At 32.8% G+C, this 21,818-nt stretch overlaps 1 protein-coding gene across 1 annotated transcript in view; it reads right to left on the reverse strand.

Annotated features, from left to right (window-relative positions):
- Window positions 1-10,152: 10,152 nt before the first annotated feature.
- The window catches only part of LOC111715775 (uncharacterized), a gene marked incomplete at its 5' end in the record, with an annotated part of 13,906 nt that continues 2,240 nt past the window's right edge, over window positions 10,153-21,818 (reverse strand). Inside the window, 12 exon segments of the mRNA XM_023491142.1 lie at window positions 10,153-10,318; window positions 10,582-10,692; window positions 11,290-11,334; window positions 12,502-12,558; window positions 12,917-13,099; window positions 13,667-13,706; window positions 14,722-14,862; window positions 16,311-16,433; window positions 17,499-17,618; window positions 18,179-18,302; window positions 19,087-19,299; window positions 20,368-20,455. Of these exon segments, the coding sequence (XP_023346910.1) occupies window positions 10,292-10,318; window positions 10,582-10,692; window positions 11,290-11,334; window positions 12,502-12,558; window positions 12,917-13,099; window positions 13,667-13,706; window positions 14,722-14,862; window positions 16,311-16,433; window positions 17,499-17,618; window positions 18,179-18,302; window positions 19,087-19,299; window positions 20,368-20,455 (1,272 nt within the window).

Below are 21,818 nucleotides of genomic sequence, written 5' to 3' on the forward strand. Positions count from 1 at the left end.
AAAAGTGCTTAGAGCTAATAATAAGTCGAATCATAATAATTTTAGGCCAAGGCTTCATTTTTGACTTGAAGTATGGAAGTCTACTTTGATTTGTTATTGGATTCGATTGATAATTTCTGTCAACAACATGGTCAGTATAAATATAATTTATTCTATAAAGACAGATCGTTAACTAAGGCTGTCGTTAACGAATGTCAGGTTACTATTATGAAGGGTCGTCGTTAACAGTCGTTAAATCGACCTTCGTTAACTAAACGACCGAATAAAACTAAAAAACAACTTTTTTTTGTATTTTTAAAAACGATTTTTTTTCAAACGACCGTTTCGTTTTTTCTTTTTTTTTCTGGTTGTTAACAAATGAAAATATTGTTTTTTTTAATAAAAATAATGAAAACGTTTAAATTCCATCCCTCTATTCTCTAACGGGGCACACTTCAAATTGAAAAATAATTTAACAACCACATATCAAGTGAAGGCTTTGGAGACAGAATAAAAACGCCATGAGCTGGGATTTTTTGTATTAGATACCCATAATCCAGATCCCTTGATCTCGATATTCACTGTGTGCAATATGGAATTTTACTCAGAATCTGCTTAAGTTCTTGATTTTGGATATTCACAATTTTTCTGTTCGTTTTCCAGAGACGACACTGTTCACAGGATATTGAATTAAGATTTAATTAATCTGCAGATTAACAAAAGATTGAGGTCAAGGATTGATATATATATATATATATCCACAATACATGAGTTCCCAGCTCTGGTCAAATGCTATTACTCATAGATTTCCATTAAGAGCCGAGTTTGTCGCCTGCTCGGATTTCGACACTTAATCCGTTCTTTCAAAATTATCCAGCTGTTTAAAAACTTTGTGTTTTGCAATCTCGGAATCAAGAATTGATCTCCTTCTTATGCAGATCTACGGATAAGCTTAATCATTCTTATTATCCCGTGGTGGGCATACCCTGCAGGGATAACTTAAATTGCGGAATCCAGCATTAATTCTCAAATTTAAAAGTGCCCACAATGAATTTTGAGATCAAGCTGTCAAGGTTAACGAAATCCACAAAAAAGTTCTGATATCAGTTCAGTATTAAAACAACAATGAATGCAATGTTGTGGGATTAAAACTAATAGAGTGATGTCGAGATTTTTTCCAAGCCAATATAATATCCCAGGCAGGCCCGTAGCCAAGAATTTCCCAAGGGTGGTGGTAAGAGGGTTATTTTGGTATGGGACCCAGGATCACGTAGTGAGCAGAGCAGAGCGTAGACAACTTTTGTAATTTATAGTTTCAAACCTAGTGATTTTAGCTTGAATTTTATGTTTAATAGAACCTTTTTTGTAAATTTGTAGAAGCGTAGAAGCGAGCAAAAGTATTCAGTTGGGATAAAAAATGTGGGTTGAAAAATAATGAATAAAAAAAATAATGTTAAATGACTAGAGAGGGATATAAAATATTGAAACCTGCCTGCTGAGGTGACTGCAATCAGAAGCTCACTGTTGATACTTGAATAAAGTTATCAATGCACCTAGCGGGAAACTAAATTTTAACAAAGGCCCAGGGTTTCCTTTAGGGGAATATTAAACCATTCTTAAGAAAGAGTGTATTGAAGGGGGGGGGGGAGAATTGTATTTAAAATTGGCGATTTTCCCCACAGGAAATTTCAAATGAACTCCTGGACTGCAGATTAAATAAATTAATTGCAAAATCAAATTGTAAATCAGAAATTATCACCGTGAGTTTCAAATTTGTCAACCAAATATATTTATTTAGTATTTGTATTATTGCATTATTTTGTGTTCGTGAGATTTTAAAAAATTATCATTATTGAATATTAATATTTAAAATATTCCGTTGTTTAACTGACCATGTTGCAATTGACAGCTATAGCGCCATTTAAGAAAAATGTTGAAGAAATCCGTGTTTTAATTTATATAGCGCTGGTGCACGTTAGGACCTTTTCAACCCATTCTTTAATGGTGACTCGTGAATGTAAACCGGTCGGTAACGAAATTTTTCCAGGAAGCTGTTTTACAGCTAAAAAAAATTTTTCCGTTATTTCTAAAAGCTACCGTTCGTTAATAATATTAATATTATTAACGGCGTTAACCACAAAAACATCAAAGCGCATTAAAAACGCATTGAATTTAATTTTATATATAGGCGGCCGGGGGATCAACAGATCACGGTGTTTAAAAACATTAAAAACGTTTTAGTTTACCATTAATTTGTTCTTCAATAACTACTATTTCCGTTTGATGATTTAAAAATCTCCGGGTTTTGCCATTCGTTAACGGACTCTTCCGTTAATTCAAAAACCACTGTTTCGTTAACGGCGCTTTGTTTTCTCGCAAATTTTGAGAGCAAGAATTGATGAAACTGCCCCAGAGCACGTAAAACAAGGAGATTGGCTTATATGTGTTAAAAATTTCAAAATTTGGAGATTTATGTTAAAAAAGGTGAGATATCCCTTAGTTTTATTATAGTGGCCTGTCATATTGATCTGTTTGTTCCCTATTCCTTATAGATAAAGGGAGTGTACGCGTAATTTTAAATGACCCGCTTTGCAAAGATCGCAATGCCTGATTCACGACAGTACCCAATTGAAACCTTTATCTGATCAATTTACGATGGAAAATGTTGTCGTTTTTCTAGGTTTTTTGACTTTTCATAACAAGAAATGTAAAGGATTTTTTGTAACTTTTTTTTATGCATAAGGTAGGGTACAGGGCGATAAAAAACCGGAGTATGTAAAAAAATCTTAAGTAGCGGCCATAACTTTCTTATGACTAAAGCTACAGATCTGAATTAACTATGTTTTTGAAAAGCCCTTGAAAAAAAATGGGTGTAGAAACATGTGTCACACGTATTTTTATTGTTTATTTGTATTGTTTTAACCAAAAAATATTTTTTACATTTTTTAATAACTAATTAATAGGGAGGTCATGGTTGTGTACATCTGAGCTAAGCTTTACCTCTTCGTTTTATTACTCTATGCTATATAAATAAGGGAATAGTTTCCTTTAATCTCTATGCAGTATTGTGCGCGTTTTTATCCATAATTCACAAATAAGTCAATAGTTAGTATAGAGCTTTAGCCTTTTCCAGAGCCGTTCCTTCTATAAACTACATTGGTCGACAACTTGACGTATATTGATAACTGGTCGTCAAGTGTACGGAGAAATTATCTATCACATAAGAATTGGTGTCGTATCGTTTGCACTAATTTGATCGGACTAACGTACATTCGCACTAACGTTCATTCGGACTAACGTTTAGTGCGACTGAACAGCTAATTGTTCAATCAAACTAAAAACCATGTGGAAGGTTTTATGAGCACGTGGAGAACTATTTTTTTAATTCTAGCGGAATTCGGTTCATTTAATTAATTAGTTCCAGTGAACTTGTAGCATGGGAATGAACAAAAAATGTTCGATTGATTTAAATCTAAAATTTCCGGTAAAATCAATGTTAGTACTAAATGAACATATTTAGTGCAAATGAACAAAAAATGTTCAATCGAACTATAAAATCTAAAATTTTACCATTTGCTCATAAAATATTACTATAGTACAAATGTTAACATATTTTAGTGCAAATGAACAAAAAAAGGTTTAATCGAACTAATTTTTTTTGACATGATCATTTGCACTAACGTTCAATTGCACTAATATTTACAGAAAAAAAATTAGTGCGCTTGAACAAATATTTTTAGTATTCCAAATCAATTGCACTAATGATCTGCATTTGTACTAAAATATTCCTGGCTCGTAATAAAATATTCCTGCAGGCGGGAAAATTAACAGTACAAATCAATGAGATCAAATAAAACTTAGAACCGGGAAACAAGAAAAAAATTACTTAGTTGCATTCTTAATCTTTTTATGATAAAATTTTGTCGTAATCAATAAGGTCCCCCAAATTTAACCTAAAACTTTTTTTTCAACTCGGGGGGGGGGGGCATGCATTGCCTTTTGAAAGCCTAACATGAGTTAAACATGATTTAAACATGATTTAATCACAAATCAATTTTTATGTTATAGAAATGCGCCAAATTAAATAAAACAAATCTTGGAAAAATTATGATTTATATATACTGTTACCCATAAATCTACCTTTCAATCCTATCCCACGCAATGGTGTCTTTACCACCCCCCTCATCTCGAAGAAATCTAAACCAAGAATATTCTGGCATTACCTTTGTACTCTGACATAGGAAAACATTGAACAGTGAAACCTTTGACTAGTGAATAATTTTGCAGTTCATTGCAATTCCACTTAAACAACCGGGTTTTTTATTTTCAGAAGTATTTTTTAAATGTTTTAAACTGATCCATCAAATCCTCTGATCCCTAATCACTCCTCAATTACCCAGACACACCGAAATAGTAAATTATCTAATTAAACATTTGTAACTATATTATACGCCAATATTTATTTTTTTAACACTGTATTTATTGTAGGTTTGAATTAAATCTGTTTATCTGATTATTTGCAACTTTGTGTCCAAGTTAATTGGAGCCTAATCAGCTAATCTTCTAATCAACTTTAACTTATCAACTAATCAGCTAATCAACAAATCAACAAATCAACAAATCAACAAATCAACAAATCAACAAATCAACAAATCAACAAATCAACAAATCAACAAATCAACTAATCAACTAATCAACTAATCAACTAATCAACTAATTAACTAATCAACTCATCAACTAATCAATTAATCAATTAATCAACTTATCAACTAATCAATTAATCAATTAAACAACTAATCAACCAATCAATTAATTAACGAATCAACTAGTCAACTAATCAACTAATCAACTAATCAACTAATCAACTAATCAACTAATCAACTAATCAACTAATCAACTAATCAACTAATCAACTAATCAAGTAATCAAGTAATCAACTAATCAACTAATCAACTAACCAACTAATCAACTAATCAACTAATCAACTAATCAACTAATCAACTAATCAACTAATAAACTAATAAACTAATAAACTAATAAACTAATAAACTAATTAACTAATTAACTAATCAACTAATCAACTAATCAATTAATCAACTACTCAATTAATCAACTAATCAACCAATCAATTAATTAACGAATCAACTAGTCAACTAATCAATTAATCAACTAATCAACTAATCAACTAATCAACTAATCAACTAATCAACTCATCAACTCATCAACTCATCAACTCATCAATTAATCAATTAATCAACTTATCAACTAATCAATTAATCAATTTATCAACTAATCAACCAATCAATTAATTAACGAATCAACTAGTCAACTAATCAACTAATCAACTAATCAACTATTCAACTAATCAACTAATCAACTAACCATCTAATCAACTTATCAACTAAATAACTAATCAACTAGTCAACTAATCAGCTAATCAACTAATCAACTAATCATCTAATCAACTTATCAACTAAATAACTAATCAACTAATCAACTAATCAACTAATCAACTAATCAACTAATCAACTAATNGGGATATTTGATTTAGGGCATAAACTACTTTTATTATTATTATAATGGATACATAAACCAATGTTCCTCGCTGCCCTGTAAGATCCCAACTGGAAACCATAAATAAAAACTCCTAACTAATTAGATAATATGATTGCCCCCATAAAAGAAACTCTGGTTCAATTTTGAAACTCAATTTAACTTAATGATAATTCTGTAATTACATTTTAGTTGTTTGATCAATAGAACCATGTATAAAGCATAGAACCATGTATAAAGCTGAGACACAGGGAGAACCTGCAAACATGATAATTTTATTATGTTTTAGTAAAAAGGGGTCCCACGAAACATAACAGTTGAGAGTTAAAGGTCGTCTTTGATCTCAAAATTCATTCATCAGCCTAATTTTATAAGAAAATGTAGTCTGCCTTTTTTTGTACTGGATCAAAATTACCAGAGATATTAAGAATTTAATCAGGAAAGAAGGATCTTTTACAGATCTCACTCCTGAGAAAGAAAGATTTTCTAGAGATCTCCTCCCTGAGAAAAAAGGATTATTTAGAGATCTCTCTCCTGAGAAAGAAGGATGTTCTAGAGATCTCCCCCTGAGAAAGATAGATCTTCTAGATATCTCCCAACTGAGAAAGAAGGATCATCTAGAGATCTCTCTTCTGAGAAAGAAGAATCCTCCAGAGATCTCCAACCCGAGAAAGAAGGATCTTTAAGAGAGTTCCCTCCTGAGAAAGAAGAATAATCTAAAGATCTCCCTCCTGAGAAATAAGGATCCTATCCCGAGACAAAAGGATCCCCTAGAGATCTCCCTCTTAAAAAAGAGGATTCTTTTAGAGATTCCCATCCCGAGAAAGAATGTCCATCTAGAGATCTCCCCTCTAAGAAAAATTAAATCTTTTAGAAGCCTCCCCTTGAATAGAATATGCAGTGCCGAGGGGAAAATGGAATCATAAAAGTCCTGTATGTTATGTAGTCAAGTATGATTACAGTGATCTTGTGGTAAGGAACTGGGGTTTAGGCTAAGGAGAGACGAGCTATAGCTAAGGCATTGGCCATTTTCTGTTGTGCGCAAATGCCCTTTAAAATTCCAAAACAGGGAGAGGGGGATTGAATTTTGTAGATCCGGAAAAATAATATTGTTGACTTTAAAAGTCAATATGATAAAATAAAAGAGATCTAAAGGTATTTCTAATCTTTATTTATTAAAAACAATAGGTTATGAAATAGTTTCCCAAGTGGGGTTAAAATTGGTTGGTTTAGAAATTAATAAAGAAACTATAAATTGGCAATCAGTAGCAACTTAAGTGAGCTATGTAGAACTTCATGTTGGTAGTGCAGATCAACTAGAACTGTAACAGCAGGTTTCTGCTCTCTCCAGGCTTTCATAGGATATATAATCCCCAACAAACTTCCAGGTTCCATTAGGAAACTCTTTAGAGTTGAGATTATCCTCTTGTAGAGGAGAGTGGGTGAGTAGGCCCGTCGGAACTCCGGGGAGGAAACTAAATTCAGTCCAGATAATTCCTTTCCGTTCGGCCACAAATGCTTAGAACTCTTGGAACATTTTGATGGGCTGGATGTAAGCATCGTCTGCTGCTGCTCAAGTATCTATATTAACAACATGTAGGAGCCAGGGAAGCTCTCTGAGACTGAGTTGTGATCATCTCGGGTGTTTTCGGCTGACTGAATACCGGGAGCTGGGATGAGCGGGGATTTGACATGTGTGGTGTGCTTGCTTCATTGCGGAAATGGATCCTGTGTACACACACATCTAGAGAATTAACAGAGGCATTTGAGTCGGTACAATCGTCTTCCTTATATTTCGAATTTATGTTAACAAATATCTGTGGGATGCCTGCGTAGAGACTGGCAGCTGGTGGGGTCTTAAATTTAAGACATGTGGCCACAGCGCTTGGCCCCAAGCCTGTCCTAGCCGCAGCGCTCAGCCCAGAAAGTGTCTTAACCTAACCTAACCCTAAATAAATACTAATTTATTTTTTTTGATTTATTTTTCTGGATCTACAAAATTCAATCCCCCTCTCTCTGTTTTGGAATTTTACGGGGCATTTGCGCATAACAGAAAATGACAAATCCCTATAGCTAATGTCGCGTTACATTGCACTAAAAACAGAAAGAAAGTTTGGGATCCATTTAATAACCATAAAACGTTTATAGGGTGTAATGATCACTGAGTATAGGCTTAAAATTAAAGTGGTGTCCTTTACTTACAATTTAATAATAAGAAAAACGTAACAAAACTTGTTCTTAAAACTAAATCGTTGTTTAGGAACAGGTTGAGAAAATTAAATTAACTATTGTCAGAAGAAATTTAAGAATTTTATTCAGTTATCAGTTTCTGTTTGATTTTTCCCAAACGTTTCATGTAGAGTTCCTTGATTTATTTCGAGAAATATGTTCCTTAAACAACAAATTAGTTAACGGAAAATTGTTGTTACGTTTTCGTCCGGGTTATTAAATATTTGTAAAAAGATGTTTCTTCTAAGGACACCTCTTAAAATATATTGTCTGGTGAAATTTGGCAAATGAATTTTTACTTAATACTTGAACACTGTAAAAACGTTTTATTCGTATAAATAAAATTAAGTCCGATCGGTTGTCAAATTTGTTTGGATGAAAAATCTAGAAATTACAGCAGACTGATCCATAAATCCAAACGATCGTTGATGATTTAAAATAGTTTGTTTTTGTGTTTTCTTCGTTCGTTTTTTATTTCTCTGAACGATCCTTTTTCCAAACACCATCGGTCACGAAAAATTTCGTTTGTTCGTAAAAACAATTCCCATCTCTACCTCCTAGATTTCTTCGTTTCCTTGTCCACTAAGATTGTGTACTTTCATAGCAAAACGTTCATAACACCCTCAGACTGCATTTTAGGTTTGTATTAAACTGGAAATCAAGGAGTATGAAATAGAAGGGAGATACGACTGACGCGGACCGCCCTACCATATGTTTTTACATGGTTTGCAGACGGTACTCCATTTGTATCAGAAATATTTGTCTGATGTACAAATGCCGCATATACATTAACCTATTCTGAATATTTCTTATACAAATGGAGTACCCGTCTGCAAAGCATAATCATAAGGTAGGGCGGGCCGCGTCAGTTGTATCTCCCTTTTATTTCATACTCCTTGCTGGCTATCCAAATCTTCAGTTAGTATATATTATTATGAAGATTTGTATTGTTTACATACACCAGGTTCAGGACAAAGCAAAATCAAAGTTTATGAGCTAAAAGGTCCAAATCTATTTTGTTTACCTCAATCTAATTTTGACCAGACAGACCAGACCAGATCAAACACAAATTTTACATCTAAACTTTAAGTAAAAATGTAAGAGCGCCCACGCCAGTCCCACCCAAAGAGAAGGTAAAGCTCAGAACTATGCAACATTACTATCCGACCTCGTAGCTCTTGTAGTATTTAATTTCAAGCACTGGAATGAGGAGAGTACTTTTATCCGGTTATATATCAGCCATTCAAAATTCTTTTTTTAAATTGTATTTTATTTAGAAATAAATTATTTATTTCGAGACAACTCCAATAATGTTTACAATTTACAAAATCATAATTAATCATAGTTTTTATATAAAACCGGATGTATATAAACAGGAACTAATGGTCCCGGGGTATTTCACTAACAAACAAAAAATATCACAAATTAATTTAATAAATCTATTTTCCAAATGAATTTACTTTAAGACAATAATAATCTCAAATTTTTCAGGTTTTATATAAGTTCAGGGGTGTATGTTTTCTCAAAAAATGATTTTTCTTCCCACTCCCCCTCTTTTGACAATGTTTTATCCCCAAATTTTTTTGGGGGGATTTTTATTATCTGAAATAGGAAAAATCATTGAATTTTTGGGTACAAAGTATCAAAAAGAATAAAACAATTGCCTACAGATGTCCATTTTTGTCATTCCCGTAAAATTCTAAAAAAAAACACCCCTGGCCCTGTAAAAGTTTTTTAGTACTAATAGGGATATTTGATTTATACAACAATTTGGAAACCACTTCCTCGCCCAAACCCACCGGAGTATATGAATTGTAAATAAAGAACTTTTTTACAACAAACAAATATTATAATTTTTTTTTGAAAAATTGAAAAAAAATTGAACAGGATGACTTGTAATATAATATGAGTTTGTTAAGGTACAACTTGAACTAACATTAGAAATAGTCCACCATGCAGTACACTGTACATTTAAATATAAATGGAAGACGATTTACAAAAAATGGCGCTGAAGAATATATAGTAGAATGCGCGGCATGCAGCAAGGTAGATTTTTTATTTTTATTTAAATTTTGTGATTAAATTTTAAAATTAAACGAGGATAAATTTGCTTCAGCAGAATTTCATAATCTTATTTAACAAAATATTTTGAGTTGATAAAAAATAAAATGAAACGTTTACTATTACGATAATTTGCATTTGTCGACAGTATATTATGCCATGAAAAAACATCTCTCAACACAAATAGGATTTCATTGAAAACACAACGGTATCCAAGATTTTTAGAATATTTTTTAGAATGAAATACTCTCATATTTTTTCAAAACAAAATGGAGAATGGAGGTTTGAGAAATCATAAAAATTAAGGGGATATCAAAATATTAGTTGGACTTGACATGAAATGCAAATTTATAAATCTACGAGATATGGTTACGGGATAAATAAAAAGGAAGGCGCCTCTCAGTTTTGTTTCAGTTTACATCACAATATTGCAAACAAACTTACAGATATATTAAAAATTTTGAATCATTCAATGATTAGTAGAGTTCTCAACTTCCTGAACAGAAAAAAATATAAAAAGTAAACGTTAGATTTTGTATTAAAAAAACGACTGTAAAATCGCGTTAAACGATCCTATTTATCGAATGCCAAGTAAAAAAAGTAATTCAAAATGTCAATATTTTAACAGAAATCAGAAAATCAAATTTCTTATGAAATCTATAAGCTTATCATTGCATTGAGTATGATAAGCACGATGATAAAGACGATTTAAACATTTTTTCATGATTCCCCTGAAAACTGGTTTTATCCTGTACTAACCGGTAAAAACTTGGAGAAATCCGTATCACAGTCTCGTAGAGCAGACAGAGCCAAATCCAGCTCATCGCCATCCTTTCTTCCCTTCCCCTCATCCTCCCCTTCCAGTCCTTCCTATAATATATTCAGGTTTATTCCTTCTTCCCTTACAATCCTTGCTATAATATATTCATGTTTATTCTTCCTTCCCCTTCCAGCCCTTCCTATAAGATATTCATGTTTATTCTTCCTTCCTCTTCCAGCCCTTCCTAGAATATATTCAGGTTTATTCTTCCTTCCTCTTCCAGCCCTTCCAATATTATATTCAGGTTTATTCTTCCTTCCCCTTCCAGCCCTTCCTATAATATATTCAGGTTTATTCTTCCCTTCCACTTCCAGCCCTTCCTATAATATATTCTGGTTTATTCCTCTTTCCTCTTCCAGCCTTTCCTATAACATATTCAGGTTTATCCTTCCTTCCCCTTCCAGCCCTTCCTTTAATATATTTATGTTTATTCTTTCCTTCCCCTTCCAGCCCTTCCTATAATATATTCAGGTTTATTCTTCCTTCCCCTTCCAGCCCTTCCTATAATATATTCAGGTTTATCCTTCCTGTCCTTCCTATAATCAATTTTAGTTTGTCCTTTCCTTTCTAATCCTTCCTATAATATATACTAGTTTATTCTTCTTGTCCTTCCTATTATTATATTCCCTTCCTGTATGCTAAATTACCTGAAGATCCAGAAGATCTAGGTCTTCATTATCTCCTCCGAACTCCTGAACAGATATTCCAGGTCAAAAATAAATATGAATCTGAAATCTATGTTTACGCAAATTTGTTTATATTAGGTTAAAACAAAAATCTATGTTTTAAGAGAATTTGATTATACACTAGCTGAAGTGCCCGGCGTTGCCCGTAGAATAAAAAATCGACATTTGAAAAAAAAATTAGATTTTTAAAAACAATTTCAAACATTTCGGTCCAGCTATTTGGCGAGCTATAGCTAACATATATAATATATATTTGTAATGTATAATTAAAATACCTATATCTTTGTATTCTGTAAATATATAATGATTCGTTCTGAATAACTACCGTCAGTCAACTTATTCTTACCTGTTCTATTTATACCCAAATATAGTTCAAAACAGACTCTTGTTATTTACAGATCATATATACCTGGCGAGGTAGGGAGGACAGAGTTTGTGAGAGATAGATGCATTTAAGCTGATAAAGACATTGATGGAGTTTGGCATTTCTTACATATATATGAGCAAAGAGCTTTATTATAAAGAAATCAAAATGTTTATACGAGCGATGAGCTTTATCTTATAGATATAAAAATATTTATATGAGCGAATAGCTTTATTATATAGATATAAAAAAAATCTTTATGGGTGAACAGCTTTCTTTTATATATACCCAAAGGTGTACAGATTCTCTGGGTGATGTCAACCCCTTGAAATGGAAAAGGATTTTTGTTCTAACTTGATGAACTTCGGTGGAAGTAGTTTTTTTCTCTCCAAAAATCTCGATTTTTGTTAAGGACAGGGGGTCAATTCGACACTTTGTGACATTAAATTTTGTACAAGCTGCATTTGGTTCTAAATATTAAAATAAAAGGCTGAAATTTTACAAACAACCTGCCATTGTGACCCTCTTCCCGGATGACAAAGAAAATTTGGGATCAGAGGTCATTGACCTTCACACCAAAAATCTAAATCATGCCGAAAACCTGAAAACGACTTCCACCTGACGCAATGCTTCGATCAACCTAATTTTTTTTAAAATGATCATTTTCGGCAACATCGCTTATAGAACCTGATCACCCCAAAAAATTGTTTTAATTTCATTCTTGAAGGAAAATTTCATCATTATGCTTAACAGCTTTCATTATTACGACTTCATCTGTGTATTAAATTGATGAATAAAAAAAGCCTTACCGAGTCTAGGTTCTGGGTTCTATAGGAGTTGGTGACAGAATGGCTTAAGCTTTCCACCTGAAGTAACAGCTTATTTGATTTGAATTATTTGTATTTGCCAGAAAACTGGCTATTAAAGGGAGTGTTCACGAAATAGGAAAGGGGGTAAGGACCAAATCCGAATTATATTTGGATTAAAACGCTACTAATTTTACTTCTAAAAAAGGTGGAAATTGGCTGAAAACGCTTTTTGTTATTGTTATTGTAAACAAAATTTGGGGGATACATTTTTGATTCAAGGGACGTAGTTTACCCAATACTGGGAACATTAATCATTCATGTTCAAGGATTGCGATACATTCATTTTTAATTGAATTTCAGATTCATAAGAGGGGGGTAGCTGTGTAAGGTGGAGAGGGGAGGGTGATGTAATTACCTGGTATGAGTAAGGTTGATTGTGGATTTGTTGAAGAGTTGACTGATTATGCAACCCCTGGTGGTGGGGGGAGGGGGAAGCATGCATCACCTGGTGGTGAGGGGAGGGGGCAGTGTTCATACTAGACTCTAGAGGGGAGGGGACAGGAGGCTGACTAGTTGTGTATGTAGTCTGGTAAACGTCCTAAATTATATTTGATATTAAATATGGAAGAAATTTTTTTTTAAAAATCCACCAACCACAATCACAAGATTTTCTTTTCAATCAAAAAAATTCCCTAAATATGCAATGAATAAGAATTTTATGGCAAAAATAAAAAAATCCAGAGGTAAATATTTTCCAGAAAACTCATTTTATAAATATATAACCAATGTAATTTTCTAGGGAAAAAGTATAAATTATCTTCAAGGGACTTAAAGCTTAATTTCAAGTGACCCTCTATTGAAAGATGGCAATCGACGATTCACAACGGTACCCTTCAAACCTTTATCGGATTAGTAATAAACTGTAATTTTTTATATTAATAAGTGATTGATTCTGATAATTTCTATACGATTTCCTGCAGTAGAAATGCACAAGTTACAATCCAAAATACTAAGATTTTATAAAGATTGATAACATGTTGTTGCATACTTGATCAGACAAAGTTTTAAAGGGTACCGTTGTTAATCAGGCATTGGCATCTTAGCATGGAGGGTCGTTTGAAATTACGCGTACAGTCCCTTTAATATTATAAACAAGATGTTTTACCTCGTTGTGCGAATATTCACCATTAGACGGCCAACTCGGCCTAAAATAAAATCAAATCAAATCAAATCAAATCAAATCAAATCAAATCAAATCAAATCAAATCAAATCAAATCAAATCAAATCAACTCCAAACAGGGACAACCCTTCTTTTAGCAACAATTGAAAAATAACTATTGTAATATAAAAAACTTTTGGGATATGCAATGAAATATTCATAATGCTATTCAGAAAATACACACATACAGGGGACATTAATTCCAAAACTAACACTAGGCCCATTTCTAACAATGAGTGTTAGAAAGTCTGCAAAGTTATCTTGTCCAAGCGTATCTATCTTGAAATATAAGCCGAGTTGAGCAAAACAACACCATACATTTATAAAAAATGGCTAAAACTATTTATTGAAAGAAAAAATGTCGATTTTAAACTAATAATAAGGTGTGAGAATTAGTTTTTGATGATTATTAATTTCATATGTTCTAACATAACCCTATTTTTAAACAATTACCGCATTTCAGCTAATGTCGCGTTTCTGGAACATAACCTGGTTTTGAGACAATTACTCGAATTCATATCAATGCCAATTTTCAAGCATTTACGCACTTACGTAACAAAACAAGATTTTTAATAAGGTAAAAAAGAAGCAAAAAAGAAAGAAAAAACACTGTTATTTTAAAATTTAAAACTCATAACAGCATTGAGAAATCAAAATATTATCATTATTTTGTTATTACAATATGGATTTAACTAGCAATGCAGGAAATTGTTTAAAATACAGAAATTAAAATGGGGAAATTAAGATTTTAGAAATAATTTAACAGTTAATTGAGTCTTCATAAGATAATTTTTACATTCAATGATTTCTTTTGTAATTTATGTTGTTCCACGTACCTGACATGTTGTTCATGTACCTGACATGGTGTTCCATGTACCTGACATGCTGTTCATGTACCTGACATGTTGTTCCATGAACCTGACATGCCATTCTATGTACATGCCATGTTTTCTATGTACCTGACATGCTGGTCTATGTACCCGACATGTTTTCTATGTACCTGTAATGAATGGTGGCAGTGGCAATGGCTCCTCCTGCTGACTGATGGCGTACACGCGTACCAGATACTGGCGTTGTACTGTACGGGGAGAGGGGAGCGGACCGGGGTGCCTGCTCGGATCCCGCACTAGAGTGTCTAGACCTGCAAACATAAATATATTGGACGTTTGTCCAAAAAACTTTTAAATAGAAGGATTTTCATCCTTATCTAATTTTTCTTTCTAAATTCATCCTTATTTAATTTTCTTTCTAAATTCATCTTTATCCAATTTTACTTTCTAATTTCATCCTTATCTAATTAATCTTTCTAAATTCATCCTTATCAAATTTTCTTTCTAAATTCATCCTTATCCAATTTTACTTTCTAATTTCATCCTTATCTAATTTTTCTTTCTAATTTTATCCTTATCTAATTTTTCTTTCTAAATTCATCCTTATCTAATTTTACTTTCTAATTTCATCCTTATCTAATTTTTCTTTCTAATTTTATCCTTATCTAATTTTTCTTTCTAAATTCATCCTTATCTAATTAATCTTTCTAAAAGTGAGTGTTTGCGTAATTTTAAGATGTCAATGCCCGATTTACATCAGCACCCCTGAAACTTAATCTGAAGATGTGGAAGATATTGTCATTTTTCTAGGTTTCGTTGTCAAATTCTGATGATTCTAAAATGGTTATCTATAAAAGATCAAAAGTACTGAGCTTTATTCAATTATAAACATTGATATCAAACTCAATCTTGATTAAACAAATCTTACTGCTGAGAATCGGACATTGACATCTTTGCATTGAGGGTCACTTGAGTTACGCTTACAGTCCCTTTAAACTACAGCAAATGCCTATTGCCTATCTACATGTTTGTACATTGTACATAAAGTAGAGTGATTAAAGGTAAACTAAAAAGTGCACTTGTTCGAGTTGATCATATCCTAGATCTTGTAAAAGAATCGGTCAATAAAAAACCTAATAGTAATCTAATTGTAATCATATAATTTGTAGAATAAGATTCTTAGATAGATAGATACTAGATAGATACTTGCTTAGTCAATTATCAAAGACTTAGAATTAATGATGGTCGTAATTACCATGATTCATCATAGATTATAGATAGTATTTTTCATTGCATTAGGAAAATATGAAAATAGAAAGTTTGAAAAATAAATAGATAGAAAGATCGAAAGATTTCTATATAGATAGAAAGAAGTGCTTAGGATACCGATTCGGATTCGCAAAAATATGCGGATCCACGGATCCGGATATCAATCAAAAACTGCCAAAAAAAACTTTTTAATTCTTTAACTTGTATCTAAAATGGTAAAACGAGAAATTACCAACAACTTTCTTATCACTAAATGGATCATCAAGTTCATAAAAATAAGCGAAAAAGGGAAAAAAAAAACAATTTGAATTTTTTTTCTTTTGTTTAAAAACTCAGAAATTTTCATGACCTGGATCCGGATCGATTTTTTCCCAGTGTGGATCCAGGATCCGGATCCGCATCAAAAATAACTGGATCCTAAGCACTGATAGATAGATAGATAGATAGATAGATAGATAGATAGATAGATAGGTGGATACTGGATAGCTACCTAGGGTCCTCTGAGTTTGTATTATTAAACTGATTAATATGCCCAGGTTGTGAGTAGATCTGGTCCTGATCAGATCCCTGGAGAGGAGTAGATGGCTGTGGGGAGAACGGGTTGTTGAGGTTACTAAACAAATAAGGTCAGGTTGNTAATATAAACTGTGCAGTGTATAGTGTATACTGAATACTAAAATTGTAATATAAACTGTGCAGTGTATAGTGTATACTGAATACTAAAATTGTAATATAAACTGTGCAGTGTATAGTGTATACTGAATACTAAAATTGTAATATAAACTGTGCAGTGTATAGTGTATACTGAATACTAAAATTGTGATATAAACTGTGCAGTGTATAGTGCATACTGAATACTAAAATTGTAATATAAACTGTGCAGTGTATAGTGTATACTAAATACTAAAATTGTAATATATACCGTGTAGTGTACAGTGTACACTGAATACTAAAATTGTAATAAATACTGTACAGTGTACAGTGTAGACTTAATAATACTGAATAATCAAATGTGAAATACAGTATACGGTGTACTGCGTACGACTTTATATAAAGTCTGCTAGAAAGAATCAAGAAAGTAGATGAGCTTTATATAAGATGTATCAGAAAGCGTAGTACATTATTTTAAAAAGTACCGGTAACAACTGGATACTAGGTTGCAAAGTGCAATATGTGATTAAGGAGTATTATTGAACCAAGCTGGTTACTGGATACTAGAAATTGGATACTGGAATATAGAAACTGGACTATAGAAACTGGAATATAGAAACTGGATTAAAGAAACTGGACTATAGAAACTGGACTATAGAAACTGGAATATAGAAACTGAATACGGGATACATACTCTGGAATCTGGATACTGGATATATTACCTAAGTGCACCAGGAGAGTTAGGAGTAGTATTAAACCTAGCTGGATACTGGACTATAGACACTGGATACTGGATACTAGATACTAGAAGCTGGATACTGGATTTTAGATACTGGATATAAGATTCTAGATACTGAATAATAGATACTAGATACTGGATAATAGATACTAGATACTGGATAATAGATACTAGATACTGGATACTGGATATTAGATCCTAAATGTAACTAGATACTGGATACTAAATACTTGACTATAGATACCGGATACTGGGTACTTAATACTCAATACTGGATAGATATATTACCTAAGTGCACCAGGAGAGTAAGGAGTAGTATTGAACCTAGCTGGATACTGGATATTAAGACTAAGACCACTTGAATGCCTGGATCTACAGAGTCGAGGCTGTGCAGAGTTGTGTCGGGATCTAAGAAGTAAACAGTGGTTAAAGGGACTGTAAGCGTAATTTTAAGTGACCCTCCATCTAAATATGGCAATGCCCGATTTACAATGGTACCCTTGAAACCTTAATCTCATTAAGTATATGAAAGATACCGACGATTTTCTGTCGATAAGTGTTTATTTCTGTAAGTTTCTTCGGCCATTGCCTATTTTAAAACCGCAAATGAAAATAACACTATCAAAATGATTGATATATAATTTATACTTGATCAGAAAATGCTTACAAGGGTACCATTGTAAATGGGGCACTGCCAGCATTGCATGGAGGGCCACTTGAAAGTACGCTAACAGTCCCTTTAACCCATTTAATTGTTTAAAGAGACTATCCCAGTCTTTCTTATAAGCAACAAAAGCGCAACTCACTTTCGCAGAAGTGTTTTAAACCAAAAACAAGCTTGAACAGACAAAATTTTTAAGTGTACTGTAAACTGTTGTAAATCGGGCATTGTCATTTGCTTGCATGAAGGGTCACTTGAAATTACTCTTATACAGATTCTTTAAGCTATTTTTCTTTTCTGAAACTACCTGTTGAACGGAATGGGAGTTCCCTGCGGAGATATGAACGGTGTACTAGACTCAGACGCAGAACCATAGGTAGCAGCTCGTGATACATCACTACACCCAGATAGATGGTGATTCCGTCCAGTTCCTTGGCAAATACAGATTTATACATCTATATTATATAAGTATAAAGTCGTAATCTCTGTTTGACTGCCTGTTTGTCTGTCCGATCATAACTCATAAACACCTTGACCGATTTGTCTCAAATTTAGATTGGGGAATTTGGTAGAGCCACGGGGACATTCTTATCTTAATTTAAAAATTCTAAGTTCAGTACTTTTAAAGGGAAATCAGGGTTCCCAAGCTGGCATACTTACATACTAACTATCAATTTGGTTTGTCAATCAGTCTGCTATATCCAATTGAAGTCAAAACGGCCGGACCGATCGGGCTCAAAAATCCTAGGTGTTTATGTGCAATTTTCTACTCAGTATACCAGGAGAGATGTTTATTCTGTACATGTACACTGTAAACCCGAAAGAATGTTTAATGTACATATGTACTCTATAAACCTACAAGGATGTTTAAAGTGTACATATGTATTATGTACCCTATAGACCAAGAAGGATGTTTATAGTGAACATGTAAACTATAAACCTGAAAAAATGTTTAGTGTATATGTGTCCTCTATAAACCTGGAAGGATGTTAAAAGTGAACATGTGTACTCTATAAACCTGGAAAGTTGTTAATTGAGTACATGTGTACTCTATACACCTAGAATGATGTTTAAAGTGTACATGTATACTCTACATACCTGAAAGGATGTTTATAGTAAACATATGTACTCTATAAACCTGGAAGGAAGATAGAGTTCATATGTACTCAATAAACCTAAAATAATGTTTAAAGTGTACATGCGTACTCTATATACCTGGAAGAAGATGCACAGGAAGAGCTGACCCGGAAGAATGCCTTGATCTGAGCATATGCACTGGAGTACTTCTAGGAGACACAAAGGGGGAGGCGGGTGGGGACTGCAGAGCTCCTGATTTAGGAGATATAGGTTGGAAGGAGAAGTGACGTCTCCTTGTACCAGGAGAAGGAGGAATAGGACAGGTGGAGAAGGAACTGACAGGATCTGTAACTAAAAATCGAACAGTTAAGCACAAGCACAGATAATTAACAATAACAGAAAGAACACTAATGTCATATTTTCAAGATTTAGGGGTTTTTCGTTCAAAATAACCCTAAGGCAGTAGCCCAAAGGTGTAGCCCATATGCTCTTTCTCTCTGTCTTGTAAGTCAACTGCCGCATGCGCGTAACTCCTTTAGGCTTCTGCCTCAAGGCTATTGTGAACGAAAAACCCCCTAAATCTTGAAAAGACGACGTCTGGTGTTCTATTTGTTATTGTTAATGAATCTATGAGAACAAGAATATGGTTTCATGAAGCAGGGGTCCTTATAATTTCATCTAATTCTAATACGATCCCAAATGTTAATTGATTGATAATAGGGGCAGAAATTAACCATGCTGTTGTTGTAAACAATTTGAAGTTTGATGCCAAGTTAAAGACAAAATTCCATACTGCAGTATGTATACGGCAAGGGAGTGTTTATTTTTCTGTATATCATAATTTATCTCGTATATTGTTTACTGATATTAACATCTTTTAACACCCCAAATGCAGTACACATTTCTTAAGTGTAGTACAAGTACACAAAAAATGTTCACAATGACACAGAAAATGTACTTTCAATCCCATTTGAAGTTGTTAATCCCTAGACCAAGCATTTATCCGTATCATTTGTTGTCTACGGGATTAAAGTAAAATCGCTTGGTCGGAGCCAACCAAAGAAATCAATAAATTGAGGAATGGAGCACATATCCCTCAATTTTAAAAGTTGCCACAGTTGATATCGAGTTCAAGCGGTACAAGTTTTAACCTCTGATAATAAAATCATAAACTTGGTCAAGAGAATATTCATAAATTGTTGTAAATTGTCGGGAATTCCACATTTAAAAAAGATTTCAGGCAGGGTTTCATTTTTCCCAAAATTACAAAAGTTGTTTCGTCGCTTAAAATCTGTATTTTTACCCCTTTTTGAAAAAGTTAAACAGTTCAACAATTCAGTGATAAAAACCTAAATAAATTTTTCTCCGCGCGCAGAAAAAAAACCAAAAAAAACCTTGTTTCATTAAATAATATTTAACCTGTAATAGGGTTGAAAGACACTCTTCTTCTATTTGAAAGATTTGGAGTTGAATCCATAGGATTCACCATTACCACACTAGGCTCAGACTAAACAAAGAACATTAAAGAACAATATAAATATCAACCAATCAATCCTCATTCCGTTAGTAGTGTGTAATATTGTGTGTATATGTTGTACTAAATACTGCGTAGTAGGTGGATGTAGATTGTTGAATGAAGCATGTGCTATGTACTATGTTTTATGTGCTGTGTTCTGTGTACTTTTTCCTCTTGTACTATGTACTAGAAAAGAGGAAGGAAAAGGAGGAGGAATTTTAATATCTAAATGACTGTTTCTCAACTTTGATATTGTTTTATTAATTAGAAAAAAAATTCAAATCGGACACTCTTAAAGAACTAACCTGAGGGAGACTTCAAATTTTTCTCTAGAATCTCTCTGGACAAATTCAACATCAAAATTTATAATTTAATTGTTTTATTGTTTTAAAAATTTGAAATTAATAAAAGCAAGCTGAAGCATTCAGCAAGCATACAGTCTTTAAAGCAAAGAACAATGATAATTAAGAAATAAACAAGGTTAACAAAGTCTTAACCCCATTGAAGATCAATGTGAGTTTAGGCAATTGCAAGGGGGGGGGGGGGGCACAAAGAAAAGATCAATGAGAGTTTAATATTCCTAAGCTGTGAAATCTTTTTATTTTCAGCTGACTGCGAGGATCCGTTCTCTAGTTCTCCAGGTGTAAAATATCTAGAAATAGATCAATTAAATATTAATATCTAGAAATTTACAGGGTGAGTCAAAAAAAAGTGTGATTTGCGGCGCCTGGTGCAAAAGTGTAACTTTTTTTGTGCAACTCTTCTATATGGTGTTTTTTTTAGTATTTTTTGAAAATTTGTATTTTTTTTGGTTCTTCAATGGCCCAAAAAAAAATTCGCGAACCTTTTTTCTTTCAAAATCAAAAGTTTAGAAAAACAAGAATGTGTAAATAAATTGTTTCTATTGAAATCTAAAATTTAAAAAAGATTGAATCATAGAATCTCAGAAAATTCGCAATTTTCAGTTCTGGTATAATTTTACGGAAAAATTGTTTTTCAATGATTCTTAAGGTTTCAACCGAACAGCGTATATTTAATACTTTAGAATATACTAAGAAGAAATGAACTAGAGAATTTAAATAACTTTTTCTTAAAAATTAGGCTAGAACTGAAAATTGCGAATTTTCTTAATACAATTTTGCCAATTTTCTGTGATTCTGTGATTCAATCTTAATAAAATTTTAGATTTAGAGAGAAATAATATGAATACATAGTTTTGCTTTTCTGAACTTTTGATTTTGAGAGAAAAAAGATTCGCGGATTTTCTTTTGGGCCATTGGAGAACCAAAAAAAAATTACAATTTTTTAAAAAATATTGAAAAAAACAGCATACAGGAGAGTTGCACAAAAAAGG

This window comes from Eurytemora carolleeae, unplaced genomic scaffold, assembly GCF_000591075.1.
Source record: "Eurytemora carolleeae unplaced genomic scaffold, Eaff_2.0 scaffold1220, whole genome shotgun sequence".
Taxonomy (NCBI): domain Eukaryota; kingdom Metazoa; phylum Arthropoda; class Copepoda; order Calanoida; family Temoridae; genus Eurytemora; species Eurytemora carolleeae.